The sequence below is a fragment of the Notolepis coatsorum genome, assembly GCF_963971535.1.
Source record: "Notolepis coatsorum genome assembly, chromosome: 7".
Lineage (NCBI taxonomy): Eukaryota > Metazoa > Chordata > Actinopteri > Aulopiformes > Paralepididae > Notolepis > Notolepis coatsorum.
Genome location: NC_140171.1, coordinates 110,213,395 through 110,237,802, shown reverse-complemented (window position 1 = coordinate 110,237,802; position 24,408 = coordinate 110,213,395). Strand labels below are relative to the sequence as shown.

The window sequence follows — 24,408 nt, the reverse complement described above, 5'->3', positions numbered from 1 at the left end:
CATGAGCCAGAGAAACCTTGGGCCGTGTTCGGTAGCGCCGAAGAAGAAGAAGCTTCACACACGAATCCCCACGGGGAAAACAGTGGAATATTTGTCTCAAAATTCTGTCCGTCACTCCAAGTAGATCAAGCGTGTCCTTAGAATTCCGTATGTAAATCTAAGCAAATCAAACGTGTTTTTAGAATTCCGTACGTAAATCTAAGCAGATCAAACGTTTTATGAAACACAGATTGAGAGGTGTGTTTGTGTGGATCCTTTTTACGATTGTGGATTCTACTTCTGTGTTTGTTTATTTTTGATAGACCTCTAAGAAGAAGAAGCGTCACACACAAATCCCCACGGGGAAAACAGCGAAATATTTGTCTCAAAATTCCGTACGTAACTCCAGGTTGATCAAGCGTGTCCTTAGAATTCCGTACTTAAATCTAACCAGATCAAGCTGTTTTTAGAATTCCGTACGTAAATCTAAGCAAATCAAGCGTGTTTTTATGATTTATGAAACACAAATTGAGAGGTGTGTGTGTGTGTGTGTGTGTGGATCGTTTTTACGATTGTGGATTCTACTTTTGCGTTTGTTTATTTTTGATAGAAATCTACCCCCATAAATGTGAGGCATACGTTGTAAAGCTCTATATAAATGCAGTCCAGTCCAGTAAAGCATCACACAGGTGACTGTGACATGAGCATCATGTGGTGTCAAAGTGACATAAGCATACAGCCAAGGGATACAGTATTTAGATTCATAGCGCATTCATGATCAATTTTATATACATTTTATGTCTGCACTTTATGCATGTCTATATTTATGCCAGTTTATGCTCATTTTATGTCTATGTTTTGTCCATTATGTCTACATTACTGCTGTGAAGCACGTTGGGCTGCAATTCTTGTATGAAAGGTGATATACAAATAACATGTATTATTATTATTAGTAGTAGTATTATTAGTATTATTAATATTACTATTAATATTATTAGTAGTAGTAGTAGTATTATTTAGGCCCTCTTCATTCGGGGGGGGGGGGGGGGGGTTGTGGTTTGAGTGAATGGCGGTTTTCGTTTGGGGATCCATCGTCGGAGGGAAGAAAGATGGGGGAACTTTACAGAAGGTTGTTAGTCCAGTGCTCAGCTGTGTTCAGTTCTTATTACAGTTTTTCACAATTGCTAAAACACATTTCATGAAACTGCCCTCCCTTTTCCCAAACCTCTAAACACAACACACTTTTCTCAAGCTACATACACAAAACCTCACATTCTCTTTTCAAAACCAAACTATCACACCAAAACATTTGCCCATATGCTCAAAAGCTAACTTTGACACCAAAATCCCCCTCAAGACCTGCAAAAATGTAAACAGTACTAAGGATCATTACACACAACAATGTGTGAGAATGTTCTTTTTACAGTTTCACAACTGCCGGGACACATTTTAGAAACCTTCTTATCTGTTATCAAAATATATGTATTGGGCATTTATAGATTTGTGTGGTTCATATGAATAGTATGTAAATTACAGTTTTCTTACGATTGCTTTGACACATTTTGCACATCAGAGTTTCAATGTGCACAACTCTTACTGTACACACAATGCTATACTGCTCATTTTGGGTTCAAAATGTAATATAGCATGCAAAATAAAAATACCAGTGTCAAATCAGATAATAGTATATGAAAAAGTGTATCACAGTACCAGAACATTACATATTTCAAACAATTACAGTAAGTTACAGTTTTTCACAATTGCTTACGTAAGTCATTCCTGCATTTTCAATATACAACAGTCATCATCAAATAATGCTGCCAAACTAAATCCTTCTGATCAAAAAAGAGATTGAAAGTGTTCTTTGGTCATAATGCAAAATGCTATACTCCTAATCTTGGGCTCAAAATATGTAATATATAGCATGCAAAAGTGAAACAACTGAACTAAATTATATTATATTTCATGCTAAAGTTTATCATAGTGTCAGAACAGTGGATATGTTCATTGTTGAACGGTCAAAACAGAAAATACAGTACTTGTTACCAAAAGAGACTATGCAATGGTAATTTCCTCATACTGTATGAAAATTACTAAGAAAATACAGTTATCACAACTCAATGCAAAAATATTTAAACACTACAGAGGATCCATTACACACAACAATACATGTACAAATTGAAAACACAATGTGATGTTTTTCTTTACAGTAATTACATAACTCCACTGGGCCTATAGGCCTACTATACAGTAATGCATCTTGTACACATCCTTCTTGCCCCCCACCACCAAATAAGAAAACAATAATCATTTGGAACCTTCAGCAAACTGTGCACTCTGCACTGGCCTATATAGGTGTGGTCACATCATTTGCAACAAGTGTCTTACATGTTGAGTCGTTGTGTTTAATCAATGACACCAGATGTGTTAATTGTGTTCAACTTTTGCTGACTGTGGCTATAATTTTGCATCACATGAGCTTCAATGTGCACATTTGATTGGAGATGTTTGCAGCATGTGTTTTAGCAAGACACAATGTGTGTAGAATTGTGAGAAAATGGGATTGAGTTTTGTGAATTGTGTCTACAAGTGAAATATGTGTTTATGGTTTTGGCAAATGGGGGCTAGTTTTATTGACTGGTCATTTGGTTTAGGGTATTGGGATTTGTGTTTTAACAATCGTGAAAAACTGTAAGGCACATTTATGAGAGACCGGTGTTGAATAACTCAGGCTGTAACTCTGTTCAGTGACAGAAAGACCATTTGATTGGATATATTAGATCGACATATTCATAAGGACAGTACAATCACTCATTGAGGTAACCATCTGTCTGTAAAACGCGATGTATAGATGAACCTTGTCGATTCACATTATTTAGGTAGAGAAAAATATGCATAATGCAAAATAACATACAGTAATGGCACACCAACTACTTTAGCAATAAACTCAATTGTTGACATATTTCAAACTCTTCCCTCTTTTCTTGACCCTCCACTTTCCTCTGTCAAACAAAGATACTTTTCTTAACTTTCTAAGAAAAGTCAAGAGAGAGCAGAGCTTGAGAGCATGATTAAATCATGAGCGTAATGATTTCACTTTGCCTTTTGGCCAATGCAGGTTTTTTGGACACTTCAGCCACCGTTCCGAATGGCAGCTCATCAAAATCGACTACAAGTCAATCTTCAGCAGGAAGTGCACAGAGGAAGACTACCAAACATGGCACCTACACAACCAGGTAAAAACACGCCTCTCAGACCTACCTGACCTATCACAAGCCCTGCCATCTTTTCTTGACCCTCCAATGACAACCTTTGTGATTGGAGGACGGGGGCTTGACATAGGTCAATCGCGTGGTCCTCTCATGTCGACGACGCTACCGTTAACCAATCCCCCTTGAATTCATCACAGTGCTTATTGTGTCCACAGGGAGAGCCATGTGTTATGGGCCAGAAACAGATCTACATGAAACGACGACCAGGAAACTACTGCATGCTGGAGAGAGACTACGCCAAAATCCTCTCCGCTGAGTCTTGCATCTGCCGAGCTCATGATTTTGAATGGTAAGAGGATGTCTGTCTTTGGTCACTTTGCTTAACCCTTTCACTACAACACTACAGAAGGTTAACCCTTTCACTACCACACTACAGAAGGTAAACCCTTTCACTACCACACTACAGAAGGTAAACCCGTTCCCTACCACACTACAGAAGGTTAGCCCTTTCACTACCACACTACAGGAGGTTAACCCTTTCACTACCACACGGATAGTGAAAGGTTCACATTCGGTAGTGTGGTAGTAAAAGGGTTAAAAGGGAATGCCACCCATTTTCTTTTTTTTTTCATAACAGCACAGTGGGGGTTAACAGCACGGCATTCACCTTTGCTGCTCTAACCTCAAATGGTCTGGTGAGACACACTTATTCAGGCTTCTCGCGATACCAGACGTACGCCTTGATCAAATTGAATGGTCATTTCAAAATGTCATCTGAAAATGTGTGAATAATTTCACCCCTAATACTGTTAGCTTGGTCATAAGCTTTTAGCTTGGTCAATTGCCTATCTTGCTGTTGGTCATATTTATTTATGTATGTATCTTTTATTTAGCCAGGAAGGTCCCATTTAGATACAATATCTCTTCTTCCAGAGAGTCCGGGGCAAGACGGCAGCATAAGCTGTTTCACATTAAAAAACTATTTCACATGATAGAACACATACAATACATAAAAGCTACACAAAGGAAATAGTAAAAGAAGAGAGGTGTACAGGCCTTACCAGAGATATCATAACACAGTCATACAGGCCATACCAGAGAAGATATCATAACACAGTCATACAGGCCATGACAGAGATATCATAACACAGTCAAGGTTATGTAAAACAGTAACATGGTTCCTGCAGGGCGGTTTGTAAGATACTTTTAAAGGTATTTAAAGGAGGGAGTGTTTTTCTATTCATTCATTCATTCATTCCATACCCATACTGCATAAAAGGAGAACGCAGTTTTACTGAGCTATGTGCACCCGAGAGACATTTAAAATAATCCCATTAGTAGATCTAGCGCTATAGTTTCTGGTATAATAAGATACAAGGCTGGGGATATAAACAGATGGAGTAAAGTAAATACAGTACAATGATTGTTTGACGCAAACCTTGAAAAAAAGAAATTCCATCATCAAGTGAAACCGTTTATGTGGCCTAGTGGTTAACACATATGACTGACAAGTGAGGGATCTGAGTAAAATTCTCGTAATGATCGTAATCAATCATTCTCGCTATATTCCATTGTTTTGTTATGTATCTGTCTCCCCAGTTAGTAGCTATATTAATACATTTAGTGGAATTGATCAAATAATGATAATAATAATCTGGATAAAATAATTGCTTGAGAGATGTGACTTTAAACGAGTGAGGGAGCGGGAACAGGGGATGCTTCTCATTCAGTTGTTTCAATCTGGAAATGTACTGATCCATATCCTCTTCTCAGATCAAATAAGACATGTATTCGTATTCTCAGTTCGGTGTTATAGGCATGCCATAAAACATCATTTATCTATTTACTTTGACTGACTGGAAAAATAGATATTGTTAATATATATTTAATTATACATAACCTGTTCATCTCCTTAATCCAATGCTGGTTGATTTCAGGTGTGATCATTTTCGCCCCTTCCCGGTCCATGACACGGTTTTCTCTCAACTTTGCGTTTCTTTACACAGTTATCTGCTCTGGATGTCTCATTTTCACATTATTTCCACTGTAGCTTCCCTACAGTGTCTGCAAACGCTATTGCCTCCAGCCAGATAATTGTCTGCAGGGCCTACTCATTTGTTCATGTTTGGATCACTAATTGGGCCTGTAAAGCGATGTAAGCACAACATTTTTCAACATGTTAATGACTCTCTTAAACGTCCTCTGAGTAGTAGTGACAGCGTCCACTTTGCATGGCTTGTTTGTGTTGCCTTCGATACCGAATGACTCACATTTCGCTTCCCTGCAGTGTCTTCACCCTATTGTGTCCAGATACTTTTCTTCAGGGGCAACCCATTTATTCACATTTGGGAATCACTAATTGGGCCTTCGAAGGGATTTAGCACCACTTTTACCTCTACCTCTTTAACCTCCTCTGTCCACTCAAAGGAAGTATAACTCATCCTTGTCCAAGAGAATACTGTGTTTATTTCAAATGAATGTGTTAATTAACTAGAGCTAAAAACAGTTCACTCAATATTTTATACACATGTATGGCCAGCAAGTAACTATTTTACATTTTACATTTTGTGTGTCTTGCTCTTTATGTTCACTTTCTTCATGGTGATTCTCTAAAATTATTTTCTTATTCATTTTTATTGCATGCATGTGCATGGATACAATTAGAGATTATTATTTTTCATCTTGCTCCCATGTCCCCTAATTTAGTCATCATGCCTGGATGCTAAGCTACCCTGTTGTCAGTCTGGGTATAGGGTGATAGCCACTTCTCTCTGCTAGGAATTTAACCTGGGTCTCTGCGTTGGTAGGCGAGTGCTTAGACCTCTACATGCACCATACAGGTTTATTTGGGAGAATAATAGCTGGCCACATTAAGGGAGTGGAATTGCTGCAGAGAAGCTAAGAGTTCAACGCAGAGGAACAGCGTAACAAAACCTTGTAATTCACACTTTTTGTTGACCTGGTCCTTCATTAAGCTGAGTAAGTTTCATGACCCTAGGTAACCATGACAACTATTGAGAACCTAATGTAGAATGGGGGAAAAAACGAATGGGATTCATAAAATTTCTTTCTTAATTATTGGAAAGCAACTGCCTTTTTTTGGGATACAAGGTTTTGATCTGACGTCAGTGGCTGCTGTCATTACTCTGTAATGACAGAAACTATGTCAAATAGGTGATGTCTCAACTTACCACATTCAGTGCCAACGACGAGATTAGTCGAGTTAACTCGCCATGCGTTGAGTGCCAAGGCCAGAGAAAAAAACGAGAAAACTCTGTTTTTTTCCCCCCTCTTTTTCTCCACCTGATTTTCTATGCTTTTCCTCCCATCCCAATTTTAGTCATTATGGCAATTACCCCCCTCCCCTACCTGGTCGTTGTGCGCATGTTCCCCCTACTGGTCGGTACAAGGGAACCCTGATGTCTACCACATGCTTCCTCCGACACATGCGGAGACAGCCAGCGGCTCTCTTTTCACCTGGCAGTGAGGACTCTCATTGGTGAAGTGTAACGCATGGGAGGTCACGCTGCCATCACTACTTCCTGCCTTTCGCTGAGCAGGCGCCCAGACCTGACCTGTAGGTGTCGCTGTCCACAATACCAGATTACCACCCACAACTTCCCTCCTGCTAACTCTAGCCAAACGAGTTAGTATGACGATCGGCCCAAGCCGCAGGCAATGCTGACTCTGGGAGTCGAGACCGCAGCCTCTTGCATTGGTGATGAGCGCAATCTCCGCTACGCCAACCGACCGCCAGAAAACTCGGGTTTTAATCGTTATTTCTTTTATTAGCAATATCCATTCATTTTTCATCCATCCAGCCTGACGTTATCATTGGGAATGGGTCTGAGCTCGAAAAGGGAAAATACCGCCGCCTATCGTCTCCCGGATGGTATTGCACATCATTGGATTGGATTGGGTGGGCATGTGCATCTGAAAAAAAGTCCGGTCCGGGGTTTTCCCTTCTCTGGCAAGCAGTATCTGTTACCACATTCACTGGGGAGGCTGGGAGCAGCTTTCGATTATGTGTTTTGGACTATAACGTTGGATCAATAAACGCGATCAATATTTGGAATGGCGATCAGGAACTGGATTAATCTTTTTGCAGAACATCTGATGTGAGGTAAGGACTCTATGTTACCAGTTTTGGGTTAATCAGATGTTTTTTTTTACCGCGATCGTAACGTTAGCGCTAAACAGGCATGGATAATAGATTTTTCAGCCCGCTTCTCTAGCGTGCATAAGTACACATATACTATCGATAATCTAGCGTTTATTTGAAAACGATTCATAAATCAGCTGAAAAATGACAACGTGTTTTGTGTATTCCACTAAAGAGCTATTATCGCGGAATTACTAGAACTCTCCAAAACTATACTCCTATTCAAAACAGTATAAAACCGAAATGTACCAATGAAAAAACAATCCGTTTCATACAAGTTGACTGCAAGCAAGTCATTGATAAGCGAGGGGTGTTTTAGACCCATAGCGATAATTTAAGATATAGTTTAAGCCTTCGCAAATTTCCCTGACCTCCCATTGACTTCCTTATTGGCACGGTAGCCCTAATATGGTCAATGGGGCGTGGCACTGAATGTGTTAATGGTGAACGTGCCACAGATATCATCGTTTATGTCGCAAAATAATTATAACAGTGAAACACCTGAAGCGTGCAACTATTAGCAGAAACTAGCTATGCGTAAATCTTGCTTTTCATTACCCTTTTAAGGGTATTGTATAAGATATGCTATTCCAAAATCTCGTTAACGTAGTCCATTTGCAGTGTCAGTTTTGCCAATAATTAGTAAATTTTTGGAGATAATTTTACACAATTTGCTCATAATGTGTCTGCTTGCTTGCTAGATAATACCGTTGAATAGATGAGGGCTACATCATGTAAGTTTACATTTCTATGCAAATCCTAGACTGGCTGTATTTTTATATTATCAAGGCAGGAAACAAAACATTGCCATTGTGACATACAACAGAGTATGAGCACTAAGTAGTTTCCACTGAACTCATGACATTTTTAATTACTGTCTGTGATCTACGGCTACCTCTCGCTCTGCAGCTGTTCAAATACCATAGTAAACGTTTATAATGATAGAATAAGTATTTTTATTTCATCAAAAACTAAAAAACTTTTAATTGAATGAATGACTTTTATTTATATAGCACCCTTCACAGTACGAATGCACAGGGTGCTTTACACTATAGCTAGTATATAAAAAACAAAAATCTGAAATAAATTGACTTTGAAGTGGCAGTAAATGCTTCAGTGAAGAGCATACACTTGGTAAATAATAGCCAAAATGTGTGAATAACACAGTAAGAATGTTCTTCACACAATAAACAACTCTGGTTTACTTGTTTGTCTGTTTTGCAGGTTGTCCAGTCTAACCCAACCAGTCAGTCAGTTGCACTTTGCTATTTTTAATGATCAATTTGTTTGATTAATTCGTGTGAAATGGTATTCAGGTATATTGATATAGTCAACACATAATCACAATGTACATAATTATACCCCACTTCACACTACCCTCCCAGATCTCTGTTGGTTACATTTATTTTAGGTTAAAGCCCCAATCTGCACCGTCCCTGCTTGGCTTCACTAACTGGGCAGTATATTAGGTAGGCTGCTTTGGAAATTACAGCTAATTGATTCATTAAAGCCGATTCATTGCTTGTGTCCTGGGTGTTACATCACATAGGGCAATGTGGTTTATTACCTTTTTAATCCTGGCCAAACGGCAAGGAGGAGGCTACCAGTGTAATTTTCCTCTACCCAATTCATACCAAGACTAGGCGAAAAAAACATTTTCTTTAATACGAGACCTTTCATACATTTTAACCCATAAGAACCCACACCCATTTCTCCTTCAAGGACAATTATGAGGGGCATAAGACTAACTAAATAGACTACAAAGAACACATTTCAGATATTTTTTTCAAAATATCACCCCCTAATGGCAAAGATCTGAAATGTTACATATATGTCACATTGGGCATTAATGGTTAAACTTAAATGTTACATAATGTCACATTGGGCGTTAATCATTCAACTTATTCCTCATTGGAAAATAAATCAAGCTGACAATCTCTGTCTGTTTGTCTATTTATTTGCATTTCCTCAAACTATAACTTGCCTTGTTCTGTTTCCCATAACTTTCCCTTCGGTTTAAAAAGAAAAACACAACATTTTGCTGAACACAACTGAACTTTTCCTTCGGTTTTACAACACAACATTTAGCTGAACACAACTGAATAAAAATAAATAAGACTGCCTCATATTGGAGGTCTTCACAAAAAAACATTTTTCAAAAAGGGATTAGAAACAATGTTAGGTTTTAGCACCATGTTTAAACCCTAGGCCAAATGGAAAGATTTGAAACACTTTCTTTGGGTGGCACTACATGGCACTACATTGTACAGGGTACTACATAGTACTACATGGCACTACATGATACTACATGGTACTACAGGATACTACATGGTACTACAGGGTACTACAGGATACTACAGGGTACTACAGGGTAATACATGGTACTACATGATACTACATGGTACTACAGGCTAATACATGGTACTGCATGGCACTACATGGTACTACATGGAACAGGGTACTACATGGTACTACATCGCAATACAGGGTACTACATGGTACTACAGGGTACTACATGATACTACATGGTACTACATGGTATTACATGGCACTACAGGGTACTACATGGCACTACAGGGTACTACATTGAAATATGACTGACATTTGTTTTAATATGCTTTGAACAATTGAACAATTGAACAATATAAAATATATTAACTAAATATCATTGAATCAGACAAATTAACTGAGCAGATCATAATAATTGTTCTTATTGTGACATATATGTCACATAAAATGTTCATGAACATTTTAAGGTTATATGCCCGGTGTGACGTATGTGTCACATCGATTTTTATCAATTGTTTTCTTTATCATTTTGTTCAAGAAATGTGTTCACAACAGGTTATATATAATAAAGAACATGTTATGTAAGCATTATAATTCTTAAATGGGCAAATCTTACCTTTTAGCAACAAGAATCTAGCTTTTGAATGCTAGCTACTTCTGTCAGCTTAGTCACCACCATCAATCAGCATTGTGGAAAGGTGGTTATGGGAGCACAACATCACATGACCTGTCACATGACCCACCAGGATGTTCCACCGGTGTCCCTTTGGGACTTCATGAGGTCAAATCAAGGATAAAGCTTTATATGGAAATGTCCAGAACATGTAAAGTACATGTGACACCTGTGTCACCGTGGGTCCTTATGGGTTAAAATGTTGTATGGTATACAGCCCACATCGTCCAAAATGGGGCTGTTAGCCTTTTTGTCTCAAAATGGATACCACACTCTTCTAAAAACCTCTTAAGAATGAACTTTTTTCTCTTTGACAGCTTGGTTAATACATTCCACGTTTTCCTCAGCACAGACACTAACTGGACTAGTCAGCCAAAGGCTTTGTTAGTTTTGTTTATTTGTTCTGGCTCAGTAATTAATTGATAAATCAATGTCATGACCGTTATTAGAAGGGGCACTTGCTTACCTTGCTTAGCAAGATGCAAATCATGTTCTGATTGGATGCTAGCAGGCCATAGCGAGTTAGCAGCCCTTGCATAAAAGCAACAGACCCTAGGGGGGTTCCCACCACTGCCTTTTCGCTTTTATGGAGCATTTGTCAACAGCACCCTTTAATCAATACATAATAATGATGCCTCTCCCTCCAAGCCAGACATGGGGCCTGGCTCCCAGTAATAGAGAGATAGATAAGACAGGAAATCTTAAAAATAGAACATGGTTTATGACATGTCCTTTTTCCCGTGCCACTATTGATCGGATACGGTTTTGCGGATGTGCTTTTGTTGTCTGATAGTGATTATGGTTATGAGCGGCGCGGGGACGGAAACTGCCGTCCTGCCTTCTGGTTCAACCCGTCCAGCATCTCCAGAAGCTGCAGCCTGGGGCAGAACTACCTCAACAGCACCGGGTGAGTAGCTTACCAGGCTAGCTAGGTTTACTACATCATGTTGCAGATTATAGATACCCCAACTGAGGTATACAACACATTTTAAATGATCTATGTTGGTCTAAACACAATCCTCATGAAACTGATGATAGATTAAATTCACTTTCATGAGTGAAATTTCTTCTCCGTACATACATGTCTAACCACTTTAGCCATGTGGCTCCCCTACATGTTTCATTCATAGGATAACTGTGGCTGTTTTTCAACAGTAGACCCCTAGTCATTTGGCGTAGTTTCAGGTGATCCCAACCCAAATTGATCACCGTTTACAGGTCACATTTAAATTTTTTAACACTGAAGCGATCATGTACATTAACTTGCAATAATATTTTTTTTTACTTTGTTTACATTGCTTCAAAATGTATATGTTTCTTCTTCTCTTGCTTCATGTCCAATTGAGTTTATCATCATGGATACGCTGAATTTGTATAAAGACGTGTCTTAGTGAGAACATTATTTGACTGTTGTGTGGGTCGCAAATTGCAGGACATTTCGGGAATGTTTTAGGCCGCTGACAAGATTAGTCACTATTTCACTATTAGTGAAAGTATAGCAAAAGTTATATAATGAACCCATAAGGACTTGTTTAGGACTCAAAAGCCAAGTTTAAAGGAATGTGCCAACATTATGGGAAATAGATGCAAACAACAAACCAATAGATACCAATTACCTTTATGTGCCTTCAGTATCCAGCAGCAATCTAGTCTAGCTTAGCACAATGAATGGAAGCCAGCCTAGCTTAAGTTAGTCGGCCAATACTTAGCCTCTTCTTATCCGCTTCCATTCATTGTGCTAAGTTAACTTAAGTTAAGTTAAGTTAAATTAAGTTAATTGAACCTTTATTAATCCCCTTGGGGAAATGTGTCCTCCACATTTGACCCATCCTAACTATTTAGGAGCAGTGGGCAGCCACACATAGTGCAGTGCCCAGGGACCAACTCTAGTTGTAATGCCAGTACCATGGAGTACCCGGAGGAAACCCACACAAACACCGGGCGAACATGCAAACTCCACACAGAAAGGACCCCTGAAGGACCTTCTCCCTGTGAGGCAACAGTGCTGACTACTGTGCCACCATGCCACCCTGCCACCGTCAGTCCGTCACTAGGCTAATGTGCAGCCGAATAGTGTTTTACTGAACGCACAGAGAGGAAAAGTATCCATCTTCTCGTCTGACTCTGGAGAACATGGTAATCAAATGTTGCGAATATCCCCTTGTCCCATAATGTTTGCATGTTCCTTTAAGACGTGTGACTTACCTGTCTTGACTTGGGACTTTACTCCGGGCCTGACCTTTGTGAATGTCATCCAGCCACTGTGATTAAGCCTGTAAACTGTCCCAGCTTCTGATACAGGACTTAATGTCATCCAGCCACTGTGATTAAACCTTGTAAGCTGTCACAGCTTCTGATACAGGACTTAATATCATCCAGCCACTGTGATTAAGCCTTGTGCTCCTGCTGTCACTAGTGATATAGGCTTTTTTTTGCACAGTCAGGGGCACAAGATCTATACTGACTGACACATCTTACTGCTGAGAACAACAAACTGCTGTCACTCACACACCGAACACAAGCCCATTACCATCAACCAACTAAGATACAGAATAGCATGGAACAGATTCAAATAATAATATGATAACTTAAATATAAAGCCCCGACCTGTGTTTTGTTTTGTTTTGTTTTGTTTTGTTTTGTTTTGTTTTGTTTTGTTTTATATTTGCTCGAAGGTTGAGAACCGCTCAACTAGAGAATAAAAACTATTACTTTGACTTACAGCTTTGACCAGTGTTCATTGATAATTTGGATCACTGATTGGGCCTTTAATATCCTTCCAAAGGTACCGTAAAGTGGTGTCAAACAACTGCACCAAAGGTGTGAAGGAGATGTACACAGCCAGGAAGCAGCAGTGTCCCAACAGACGACCCAAAGGCCTCTCGCTGGTGACCAGAGATGGAAAACTCACCGCGAACCTGGGCACCAACGTCACCTTCCTGGTGCATCTGGACGAGGTGGGCAACCGTACAAATATGGCTCCCTCAGGAGCCAAGATGGATACCCGTATAGGGTAGCACTGGTTACATAGAAGATACATGAATTGAAAATATCTAGTGTATTGTCATTTCTTCCATGTACATTCCATACATACATACACAAGCCATCCCAAGTCATCCCAGCCCAAAAATAAAAATAAACAAAAATGTATATGCATGTAAAATATTCAATCTAAAATATCTAAAAGTCCAGAAGTGGTATGAAAAACATATACGTCGACATATACGCAATCAATGATTCAATAAAAACATATAAGTCGACATATAAGACACTCAATCAATGATTAGATAAAAATCTGTTACTGTAGCAGCACGACAGACAGTAGCAGCCCAGTTAATTAAAGTGCATTGGTGATAAGGTGTTGTGTAGCATGGTGTAGCATGGAAAGGAGAGTGATGATTCTGTATGTAGTTTTGATCGTTGAGGATTATTTTGGCTCCGGTAGTCTCCAGGTGCAATCTCCACTCGTCCGCCTATTCGGTTACCTTCGGCTATTCAAATGCGTTCGTCCCTGAGGTTTCTTTCCCGTTGGAAAGACAGTTGAGTGCATTGATAGTCTAACCAGCTATGCAAGGCCCTGACCCAGCTCTAATGCTCACTGCAGCAGAAAATGAGAGCCGCAGAGATTTGGACAAGCAGCGTGTTGCCTACAAGATAATGTCTAAAGTCTTGTAAGCCAGTTTGTAAAGTCTGGCAAAAAAGTATCACGGTATGTATATCACTTTATGTGCTCATTTTAGGTCTGTTCTATTATAATAGTTTATTGCACTATTTTACTCTGTCTATTATATCTTACTCTTTTTATTATTGTCTATTTTGAAAACTGAATCAAACCACAGACAACGTGGCCTATTGAGATGTTAGATCCTAATGTGAAAAACTGTGATTTTATATGTCTGCACTTTATTTGCAAATGTTTTGCCTCTCTTTTTATGTTGTGAAGCACTTTGAGCTGCACTTTTTGTATGAAAGGTGCTATACAAATAAAGTTATTATTATTATTTCCAAAAATGGTCGTACCATGCAGTAGTACCACAGTAAATTATTAATACGGTATCTGGTGCCATGGTAAAAACTGAAATTACCATCAACTACCATGAGACCTTTTCACAAAGTGTTACTCTCTCTGAAGTTGAGTCGAAGGGTTCAAATGTTTCAAAAACCACCCACACACACTGCAGAGGTTGTGTGAGCAGAACTAGGCGGGAGTGACAGACCTCTGGAGACCATGTTAAGAGTGTCGAGTCTCCGTGTTCGGAGCCGTGGCCCGGGCCTCCGCCAGGCTCCCCAGACGCTCGTCTACTTGCTCACATTAGATTCAGGGGGAATATGTTCCATTGATATTAACTGCAGGGTTCAGGCGACAGTATAGCATGCTCTCCCTGCTCTCCGCAGCGGCTCGAGGTAAGTGTCTCTCCCCCGGGGGGCTTGTCCGGGGGCCCAGTTGTCATATTACTGAGTGATGAGTCGAGGAATCGAGGCCTACTTCGTTCTTTAAGGCGGGACTGTTTGACAGGAAAGGGAGAGGAGGAGAGGGATGCAAAGTGAGGCAATGTGATAAGAGAAGAGAGGAGCAGGGGGCGAAGAAATCCTCATAGCTTTGGACTTTCCGCTTTCAGGAGGAATCCTCCTTGATGAATTCCAACTTAAATTTATATTCATGAAGCCCGCGATGGCAGTATTTTGCGGGGGGGGGGGGGGAGCAAGTGTCCCTAATTATTTAATGTTTGGAAGGCGGTGTATGGTGCTAAGGAGACTAAAGAAAAGATAGACAAATGGCCTGATGTTTTGTGATAAGATCAGCGCTGTCACGCGGTAAGAGAGTAATGTTAATTTTGACTACATCCTGGGTATTTACTGTGTTCGAATAGTCTCCACAGGTGTTTGGCATCCTCTTTGTCTCACAACTACTGTACCATTTGAAACAAATGACGGTAAACAAAGAGAACAGCCTTTTGAATTTAGACGTGTCTCATATGGTCTTACTGTACTTCATTCACAGAACGCCCATCGCTCCAAACACTCGACAACTGCATAGGATAACTGCTCCAGTTGACTTCTACTGAAGTCTAGCATACTAGCACACCTGCTGTGTCATTGATGTTGATGCTCTCAGGGTTTTTACTACCCAACACCTAGGGTATACTGTATATACATATACATAAATATATATAAATATATACAATCTATCAAAAAGGAAGGTACTGGAGCACACGGACGATCTTTAGAAACATATTTAATAGGGTGAAAAAAAAACACTGACGTGTCAACACATCCGCATCTTCTTTGTGTTGAGTTGTATTAACGTCAACGCTAGTGCTTTTTTTGCACCCTATTAAATTATGCTTCTAAAGATGATTTGTGTTCTCCAGCAGTGATGCCACAGATTACTTGTAAAAGTAATCTGATTACTGATTACTGATTACTCCTTTAAAAAGTAATCTAAGTTACTTTACTGATTACTTGATTATCAGAGTAACTTAGTTACTTTGAAAGTAACTAGGTTACGAAGTCGTCGTCGTTCCCCCAACAGTTTTTTTTTAAACGCTTTATTGAAAGTGCATAAATTGTTTTTAACTTGTTTCTCTGCACATAACGTAAATTGTTAAACTAGTGCTTCAGCTTCTGTACCATCAAGTATGGTAAAGCAACAGTCTATGATGCTCACAGCATTAGAGCAGCCAGCCAGTGGTTTTACAAAACCAGTGTATCTAACAAATGCAGGCTGAACTATTCAATTATATCAACTGTAACTATTAAATTGTTTTTATAAATGTCTCTCTATAAACATACAATCAGTCTCTCTTTAACATGTAAATTAACTGTAAATCTGGCAAATAAGAGCTTTTGCTCTGCCACCATCAACCCTCCTGTACCTAGTCGAAGCGTCGGCTAGTGTTGTGATTCCAGATGCTTTCAATGCAATTGGATGTGCTGTTTTTAGCGGTAGACAGTATTTTGTTTCCTCCGCCGTGAAGTAGTGACTGAGGCTACGTTTAGACGAGCGTTTTGGGGTGGAATTCTGAACAGAAACCGCAAAAGTCATCTTGCGGTTTCCCTTTTAATTTTGCCAAGCGTTTTGGGGTGGAATTCTCCGACGACGGAGCCCTGCTGTCACACGATTGGCGCATATGTCACATGACGTGCTGTGAAGACCCGCCCTACTCTGCCTCTGATTCGCAGACTGTGGATGGGGAATGTGATTGAACCAAAGCAGAGTCACTCACAGACAGAGGGACCAGTCACGCCGCGGGACACATTCTTGTATTTAACCCTTTCACTGCCACACCACGTCACTCCCAAAAGAAAAACAGCTCAAAATGTATTTTTGACTGTCGAAAACGAAATAAAATACTGCATTCCGCCTGCATTATGAATTTATGATGAGATAGTAACGAAATAGTAATGCACAGCCACTTGGACAAGTAACTGCAATCAGATTACTGGCTTTTAAAGATTAACGCGTTAGATTACTATTTTCGGGGAAAAGTAATCAGATTACAATAACGCGTTACTTAGTAACGCGTTACTGGCATCACTGTTCTCCAGTACCTTCCTTTTTGATGCCTATATGGTCCGTATCTGAATACCACCAGTCCTCATCTGAACAGGTTTAGTGCGTGACGTTTGACACGTACAGTTATGGTAATCCATTTTTCTTTCCAAATGTTAGATTTCCTCATGGGTTTGGTGATTTCTGTTTAAATCAGATTGTGCTCCTCTGCTAGCTGGGGTAGTTACAGTACATCCTCTTATATGCCAGCACTTCAGAAGGAAAGACCTCTGGGACGTTGTGACGGAGTGCCCTTTTGTTAGCTCCTGTGAGACGGGTGACAGTTTTCAGGTTGTGTTTTTAGCAACGGTGTGTGTGTTGGCCTCAGGCACTGGGTATTTAGTGAGCTCTTTTGAACCTCACAGGACAAGATAGGCCTAATTATCTTGCATCATTACACACACACACACACACACTGCTCTGTGTCTTTGCGGAAGCCGTCTCACATTCCTGTGCTAAAATGTAGTGAACAGATCATTTTGATGTTACACTTTACTTTGTTTTAAATTGAAATGTGACTAAATGTAAATGGGTGTTGTTTTTTTGTTTTTAGTTTTTTACAATAGTTGTGGATTATGTGCCTTTTTAACTCATTGAGCGCCACAAGCTTTCCTGATCTGCACTGGCTAGCGCCAGCTTTTCTTGACCATTTTCACGATATTTCACTATCTTTGCAGAGCTATTGTATATTCTATATTATAGCTATGGAGACAATATTATGGCTCATTTGACAGACACTATTTCTAGTCCAAGATGTAAAAAAGAGTTTGTTTCTACACACTGTAGTTTGTAGTTTATTACACGCTAAACATGGTCCATTTCCATGCTAGCTAGGTTTACTACATCATGTTGCAGATTATAGATACCCCAACTGAGGTATACAACACATTTTAAATGATCTATGTTGGTCTAAACACAATCCTCATGAAACTGATGATAGATTAAATTCACTTTCATGAGTGAAATTTCTTCTCCGTACATACATGTCTAACCACTTTAGCCATGTGGCTCCCCTACATGTTTCATTCATAGGATAACTGTGGCTGTTTTTCAACAGTAGACCCCTAGTCATTTGGCGTAGTTTCAGGTGATCCCAACACAAATTGATCACCGTTTACAGGTCACATTTAAATTTTTTAACACTGAAGCGATCATGTACATTAACTTGCAATAATATTTTTTTTTACTTTGTTTACATTGCTTCAAAATGTATATGTTTCTTCTTCTCTTGCTTCATGTCCAATTGAGTTTATCATCATGGATACGCTGAATTTGTATAAAGACGTGTCTTAGTGAGAACATTATTTGACTGTTGTGTGGGTCGCAAATTGCAGGACATTTCGGGAATGTTTTAGGCCGCTGACAAGATTAGTCACTATTTCACTATTAGTGAAAGTATAGCAAAAGTTATATAATGAACCCATAAGGACTTGTTTAGGACTCAAAAGCCAAGTTTAAAGGAATGTGCCAACATTATGGGAAATAGATGCAAACAACAAACCAATAGATACCAATTACCTCTATGTGCCTTCAGTATCCAGCAGCAATCTAGTCTAGCTTAGCACAATGAATGGAAGCCAGCCTAGCTTAAGTTAGTCGGCCAATACTTAGCCTCTTCTTATCCGCTTCCATTCATTGTGCTAAGTTAACTTAAGTTAAGTTAAGTTAAATTAAGTTAATTGAACCTTTATTAATCCCCTTGGGGAAATGTGTCCTCCACATTTGACCCATCCTAACTATTTAGGAGCAGTGGGCAGCCACACATAGTGCAGTGCCCAGGGACCAACTCTAGTTGTAATGCCAGTACCATGGAGTACCCGGAGGAAACCCACACAAACACCGGGCGAACATGCAAACTCCACACAGAAAGGACCCCTGAAGGACCTTCTCCCTGTGAGGCAACAGTGCTGACTACTGTGCCACCATGCCACCCTGCCACCGTCAGTCCGTCACTAGGCTAATGTGCAGCCGAATAGTGTTTTACTGAACGCACAGAGAGGAAAAGTATCCATCTTCTCGTCTGACTCTGGAGAACATGGTAATCAAATGTTGCGAATATCCCCTTGTCCCATAATGTTTGCATGTTCCTTTAAGACGTGTGACTTACCTGTCTTGACTTGGGACTTTACTCCGGGCCTGACCTTTGTGAATGTCATCCAGCCACTGTGATTAAGCCTGTAAACTGTCCCAGCTTCTGATACAGGACTTAATGTCATCCAGCCACTGTGATTAAACCTTGTAAGCTGTCACAGCTTCTGATACAGGACTTAATATCATCCAGCCACTGTGATTAAGCCTTGTGCTCCTGCTGTCACTAGTGATATAGGCTTTTTTTTGCACAGTCAGGGGCACAAGATCTATACTGACTGACACATCTTACTGCTGAGAACAACAAACTGCTGTCACTCACACACCGAACACAAGCCCATTACCATCAACCAACTAAGATACAGAATAGCATGGAACAGATTCAAATAATAATATGATAACTTAAATATAAAGCCCCGACCTGTGTTTTGTTTTGTTTTGTTTTGTTTTGTTTTGTTTTGTTTTGTTTTATATTTGCTCGAAGGTTGAGAACCGCTCAACTAGAGAATAAAAACTATTACTTTGACTTACAGCTTTGACCAGTGTTCATTGATAATTTGGATCACTGATTGGGCCTTTAATATCCTTCCAAAGGTACCGTAAAGTGGTGTCAAACAACTGCACCAAAGGTGTGAAGGAGATGTACACAGCCAGGAAGCAGCAGTGTCTTTAACATGTAAATTAACTGTAAATCTGGCAAATAAGAGCTTTTGCTCTGCCACCATCAACCCTCCTGTACCTAGTCGAAGCGTCGGCTAGTGTTGTGATTCCAGATGCTTTCAATGCAATTGGATGTGCTGTTTTTAGCGGTAGACAGTATTTTGTTTCCTCCGCCGTGAAGTAGTGACTGAGGCTACGTTTAGACGAGCGTTTTGGGGTGGAATTCTGAACAGAAACCGCTAAAGTCATCTTGCGGTTTCCCTTTTAATTTTGCCAAGCGTTTTGGGGTGGAATTCTCCGACGACGGAGCCCTGCTGTCACACGATTGGCGCATATGTCACATGACGTGCTGTGAAGACCCGCCCTACTCTGCCTCTGATTCGCAGACTGTGGATGGGGAATGTGATTGAACCAAAGCAGAGTCACTCACAGACAGAGGGACCAGTCACGCCGCGGGACACATTCTTGTATTTAACCCTTTCACTGCCACACCACGTCACTCCCAAAAGAAAAACAGCTCAAAATGTATTTTTGACTGTCGAAAACGAAATAAAATACTGCATTCCGCCTGCATTATGAATTTATGATGAGATAGTAACGAAATAGTAATGCACAGCCACTTGGACAAGTAACTGCAATCAGATTACTGGCTTTTAAAGATTAACGCGTTAGATTACTATTTTCGGGGAAAAGTAATCAGATTACAATAACGCGTTACTTAGTAACGCGTTACTGGCATCACTGTTCTCCAGTACCTTCCTTTTTGATGCCTATATGGTCCGTATCTGAATACCACCAGTCCTCATCTGAACAGGTTTAGTGCGTGACGTTTGACACGTACAGTTATGGTAATCCATTTTTCTTTCCAAATGTTAGATTTCCTCATGGGTTTGGTGATTTCTGTTTAAATCAGATTGTGCTCCTCTGCTAGCTGGGGTAGTTACAGTACATCCTCTTATATGCCAGCACTTCAGAAGGAAAGACCTCTGGGACGTTGTGACGGAGTGCCCTTTTGTTAGCTCCTGTGAGACGGGTGACAGTTTTCAGGTTGTGTTTTTAGCAACGGTGTGTGTGTTGGCCTCAGGCACTGGGTATTTAGTGAGCTCTTTTGAACCTCACAGGACAAGATAGGCCTAATTATCTTGCATCATTACACACACACACACACACACACACACTGCTCTGTGTCTTTGCGGAAGCCGTCTCACATTCCTGTGCTAAAATGTAGTGAACAGATCATTTTGATGTTACACTTTACTTTGTTTTAAATTGAAATGTGACTAAATGTAAATGGGTGTTGTTTTTTTGTTTTTAGTTTTTTACAATAGTTGTGGATTATGTGCCTTTTTAACTCATTGAGCGCCACAAGCTTTCCTGATCTGCACTGGCTAGCGCCAGCTTTTCTTGACCATTTTCACGATATTTCACTATCTTTGCAGAGCTATTGTATATTCTATATTATAGCTATGGAGACAATATTATGGCTCATTTGACAGACACTATTTCTAGTCCAAGATGTAAAAAAGAGTTTGTTTCTACACACTGTAGTTTGTAGTTTATTACACGCTAAACATGGTCCATTTCCAAAATTATCCAGTCTTTTTCCATAAATTGCGAGATAAGACGTGTTATATCCAATAAGCCGAAAATCGTTCTGATTGATCCCCTGAAACCCCAAATACTCCCAAATCAAAGGTATATACCATGTACATATGTGCCTTTACAAAATCATCAAGGGGGGGGGCTCAATGCGATTGTTACAGAAAGCTTGGTTTAGGGTAAAATAAGACACTGTGATCGTTACAGAAACATGTTTCAGGTTCGGTAAAATAGACATAGAATATACCTTACCTTAGCCAGAAGGTACTCCAAAAATAATAATTCCAATGATCCCATCGGCGATCGCGATTACTCGTTTATATGTAATTACTCGCGTTTACGGGAAACTATAGGTTTTGAGGCGAGCATCTCCTAGCGATTGCTCTGCAAGAGCTCCTCCCCCTCAGAGCGAGTCGTGACAGAAAGGGATCAGTACAGGGGCGGATTTAGGATTATAGGAGATCCGGGGCTTAGCCCAGATAGGTGCCCCCCCCCCCCCTTTTTTTTTTTTTTTTTTTTTTTTCAATTTTTTTTTTTTTTTTTTTTATAGTTTTTTATAGTTTTTTTTTTTTACATGCAAGGGGTGGTTTGGAGGGGGTCAGACACGACCCCCTCCACGGCAGATTTTTTTTAATTTAATTAACCTGTACGTGCAATTTCCTGCAATATAGAGCCTTCAATCTTGACCAATAAAGCTGCTCTTTTCACTATAAAACTCAGTTAACCATAACGTAGTTATGGTTAGATTTATATATTGGGGGGGGATATATCATATTTTTCATATGATCAAAAAGTGGTGGAGCAAGAGCATACCTTTGCTCCCCCAAGTTCAATAGTGGGAGAGCAGAGATGCTCCGAATGCTCTTATGGCCAGGCGTCTATGATTCACTGATACAAAGTAAAATAGTGCAGTGCAATAAAATAGTTAGTAAAATAGAATAAAATAATGCAATAGTGCATTGCAATAAAATAGTTATCATCATATTTTTTCAGGAGGCCGGTAAGGAGTGCATTACAGTAGTCGAGTTGGCTTGAGATAAAGGCATGGATCTGGTTTTCAGCGTCCTTTTGATTTATAAATGGCCGTACTTTAGCTATGTTTCTAAGGTGGAAGAATTACGTTTTTGTCAACTTGTTGATTGTGATTTAAAGCTTAGGTCTGAGTCTACCATGACACCAATACTTAACTCACTCAAATACAGTTAGCAGCTGGATAGACCACAGATGGAAATTAGCTTCTGCTAAATCTGGTGCAAACATATTTTCATGTAACAATGATGAATTGTCAAAAAAAAAAAAAAAAAAAAATTAAATAGATTCGGGGCTTTTCAGAAAACATTCGGGGCTTGAGCCCCAGTAGCCACCCCCTAGCTCCGCCCCTGGATCAGTAGAGACAATATCTGAACTGGACTATCAGTGTTCAAAAGGTAGGCGATACTGCCACCTGGTGAGATTCGATCGGCATTGCAATTCCAACATAGGCAAATGAGCCAGGGCCACCTATAGTGATCCAACTGACCGTTTAGAACGGGGATCAAAGGAAAAATATCAAAGGATCTAAAAACAAGATATTACGTTTTTGCCGCTCAAGCTTTGGCGGTGAAACACGAGTTATTACGTGTTTGGCCATCAAAGAGTTAAGCAATATAATAATAATATATAAGTTTACGTTTATTTGGATCCCCATTATCCACAGCAGTGCTGTGGTTATTCTTCCTGGGGTCCATAACACATAAAATACAGATACAGACTTACACTATACACAGACATTCACATGGCATACAGACTAATTAAAAACAACAAGATTTATTTACATATTTATAATTTACATATATCCCTATCTCCTTATTAGACACATACATTTTAATTTATGTACACACCATTAATATCTATTAGGCAATGTCAATTTCTCATGTTGAAAATGTTGTTTTGCCAAGATTCTGAAACAACCTTTATTATTCTCCAGCGTAACATGTCTGGGAAGAGAGTTCCATTCCTGCATACCTCGGAACATGACGGTTCGCTTCATTGCATTCGACCTCACTTTTGGAAGTGAAAAACCTTGTGCAGAAGCATGTCTGGTGGAATGGTCGTGTCTGTCAAGACTTATAGATAAATAGTTTATACAGAATTGAGGGGTTTGTTGTTCTTTGTAACAAGAATATTGCTAGACTTCTACAGATGTATTACTGCAGTCTTTTCCAGATAATATTGCAAGCATCTCATCGAGATAGAGATAGATTGATTGATTGATAGATTGATCGATAGATAGACAGACAATGTTAGTTTCTCAGTCGTTCACCAACTGTGTCCGCATCATGAATTAAAAAGTAAGCACATGATCAAATTAAAGTACATCAGATCTACTAGTCTATCTAGTAATAATAATAAAATGTGATAAATAAAACAGGTGTATAAAAACAGGTGTATAAAAAACAGGCGTATAAAACAGGTGTATAAAACCGGTGTATAAAACAGGTGTATAAAAAAACAGGTGTATAAAACAGGTGTATAAAACATGTGTATAAAAACAGGTGTATTAAACGGGTGTATAAAAAAACAGGTGTATAAAAACAGGTGTATAAAACAGGTGTAAAAAAAACAGGTGTATAAAACAGGTGTAAAAAAACAGGTGTATAAAACAGGTGTGGGGAACAGGAAACAAACAAACAACCGCCACAGGTCAAGGTCAAGGTCCCCCGTACTAGACTGAGTTGTTGAACAGTCCCTGTCTGCATTGCAGCACAGAAACCCCACACTGAGCATATTGGCTTAGCAAGCTTCAGTTCGGACACCCACCTGCGCAAGTGTGGGCCCACCGTCAGTCTGTGCGATGGCGTCTCTGCGATGAGCCAGACCTCGGGACATAATGTGTCTAGATCTGCCGGGAGCACTGGGAGTTGACCGGACACAGAGAGTGACATTAATCCAGGCAGGCTAGAATCATCGCTCTCATTATGCTGGATAGAGAACCGGAGTGGACAGCTGGACATCCAGAGAAGCCGACCAAGCCGGATTTATCTTGGTCTCTTGCCGAGCTATTAAGGCTCCCAACAATCACCCGTGGTGTCAGACCCTGCTCGTTCCTATTCTCTCCTGCCACTTATTCAACTTGTAATCTCCCCGGCAAAGTGGCACGAGCACACACACACGCACGCACGCACGCACGCACGCACGCACGCACGCACGCACG

General features: G+C 39.9%; 1 protein-coding gene across 1 annotated transcript in view; it reads left to right on the top strand.

Annotated features, from left to right (window-relative positions):
• sorcs3a (sortilin related VPS10 domain containing receptor 3a) overlaps nucleotides 1-24,408 on the top strand; it is a gene marked incomplete at both ends in the record, with an annotated part of 398,627 nt that overhangs the window by 249,099 nt on the left and 125,120 nt on the right. The window contains 4 exons of the mRNA XM_084317820.1: nucleotides 3,098-3,215; nucleotides 3,407-3,540; nucleotides 11,109-11,222; nucleotides 13,101-13,272. Coding sequence (XP_084173946.1) covers nucleotides 3,098-3,215; nucleotides 3,407-3,540; nucleotides 11,109-11,222; nucleotides 13,101-13,272 — 538 coding nt within the window. The remainder of the gene's footprint in view (nucleotides 1-3,097; nucleotides 3,216-3,406; nucleotides 3,541-11,108; nucleotides 11,223-13,100; nucleotides 13,273-24,408) is intronic.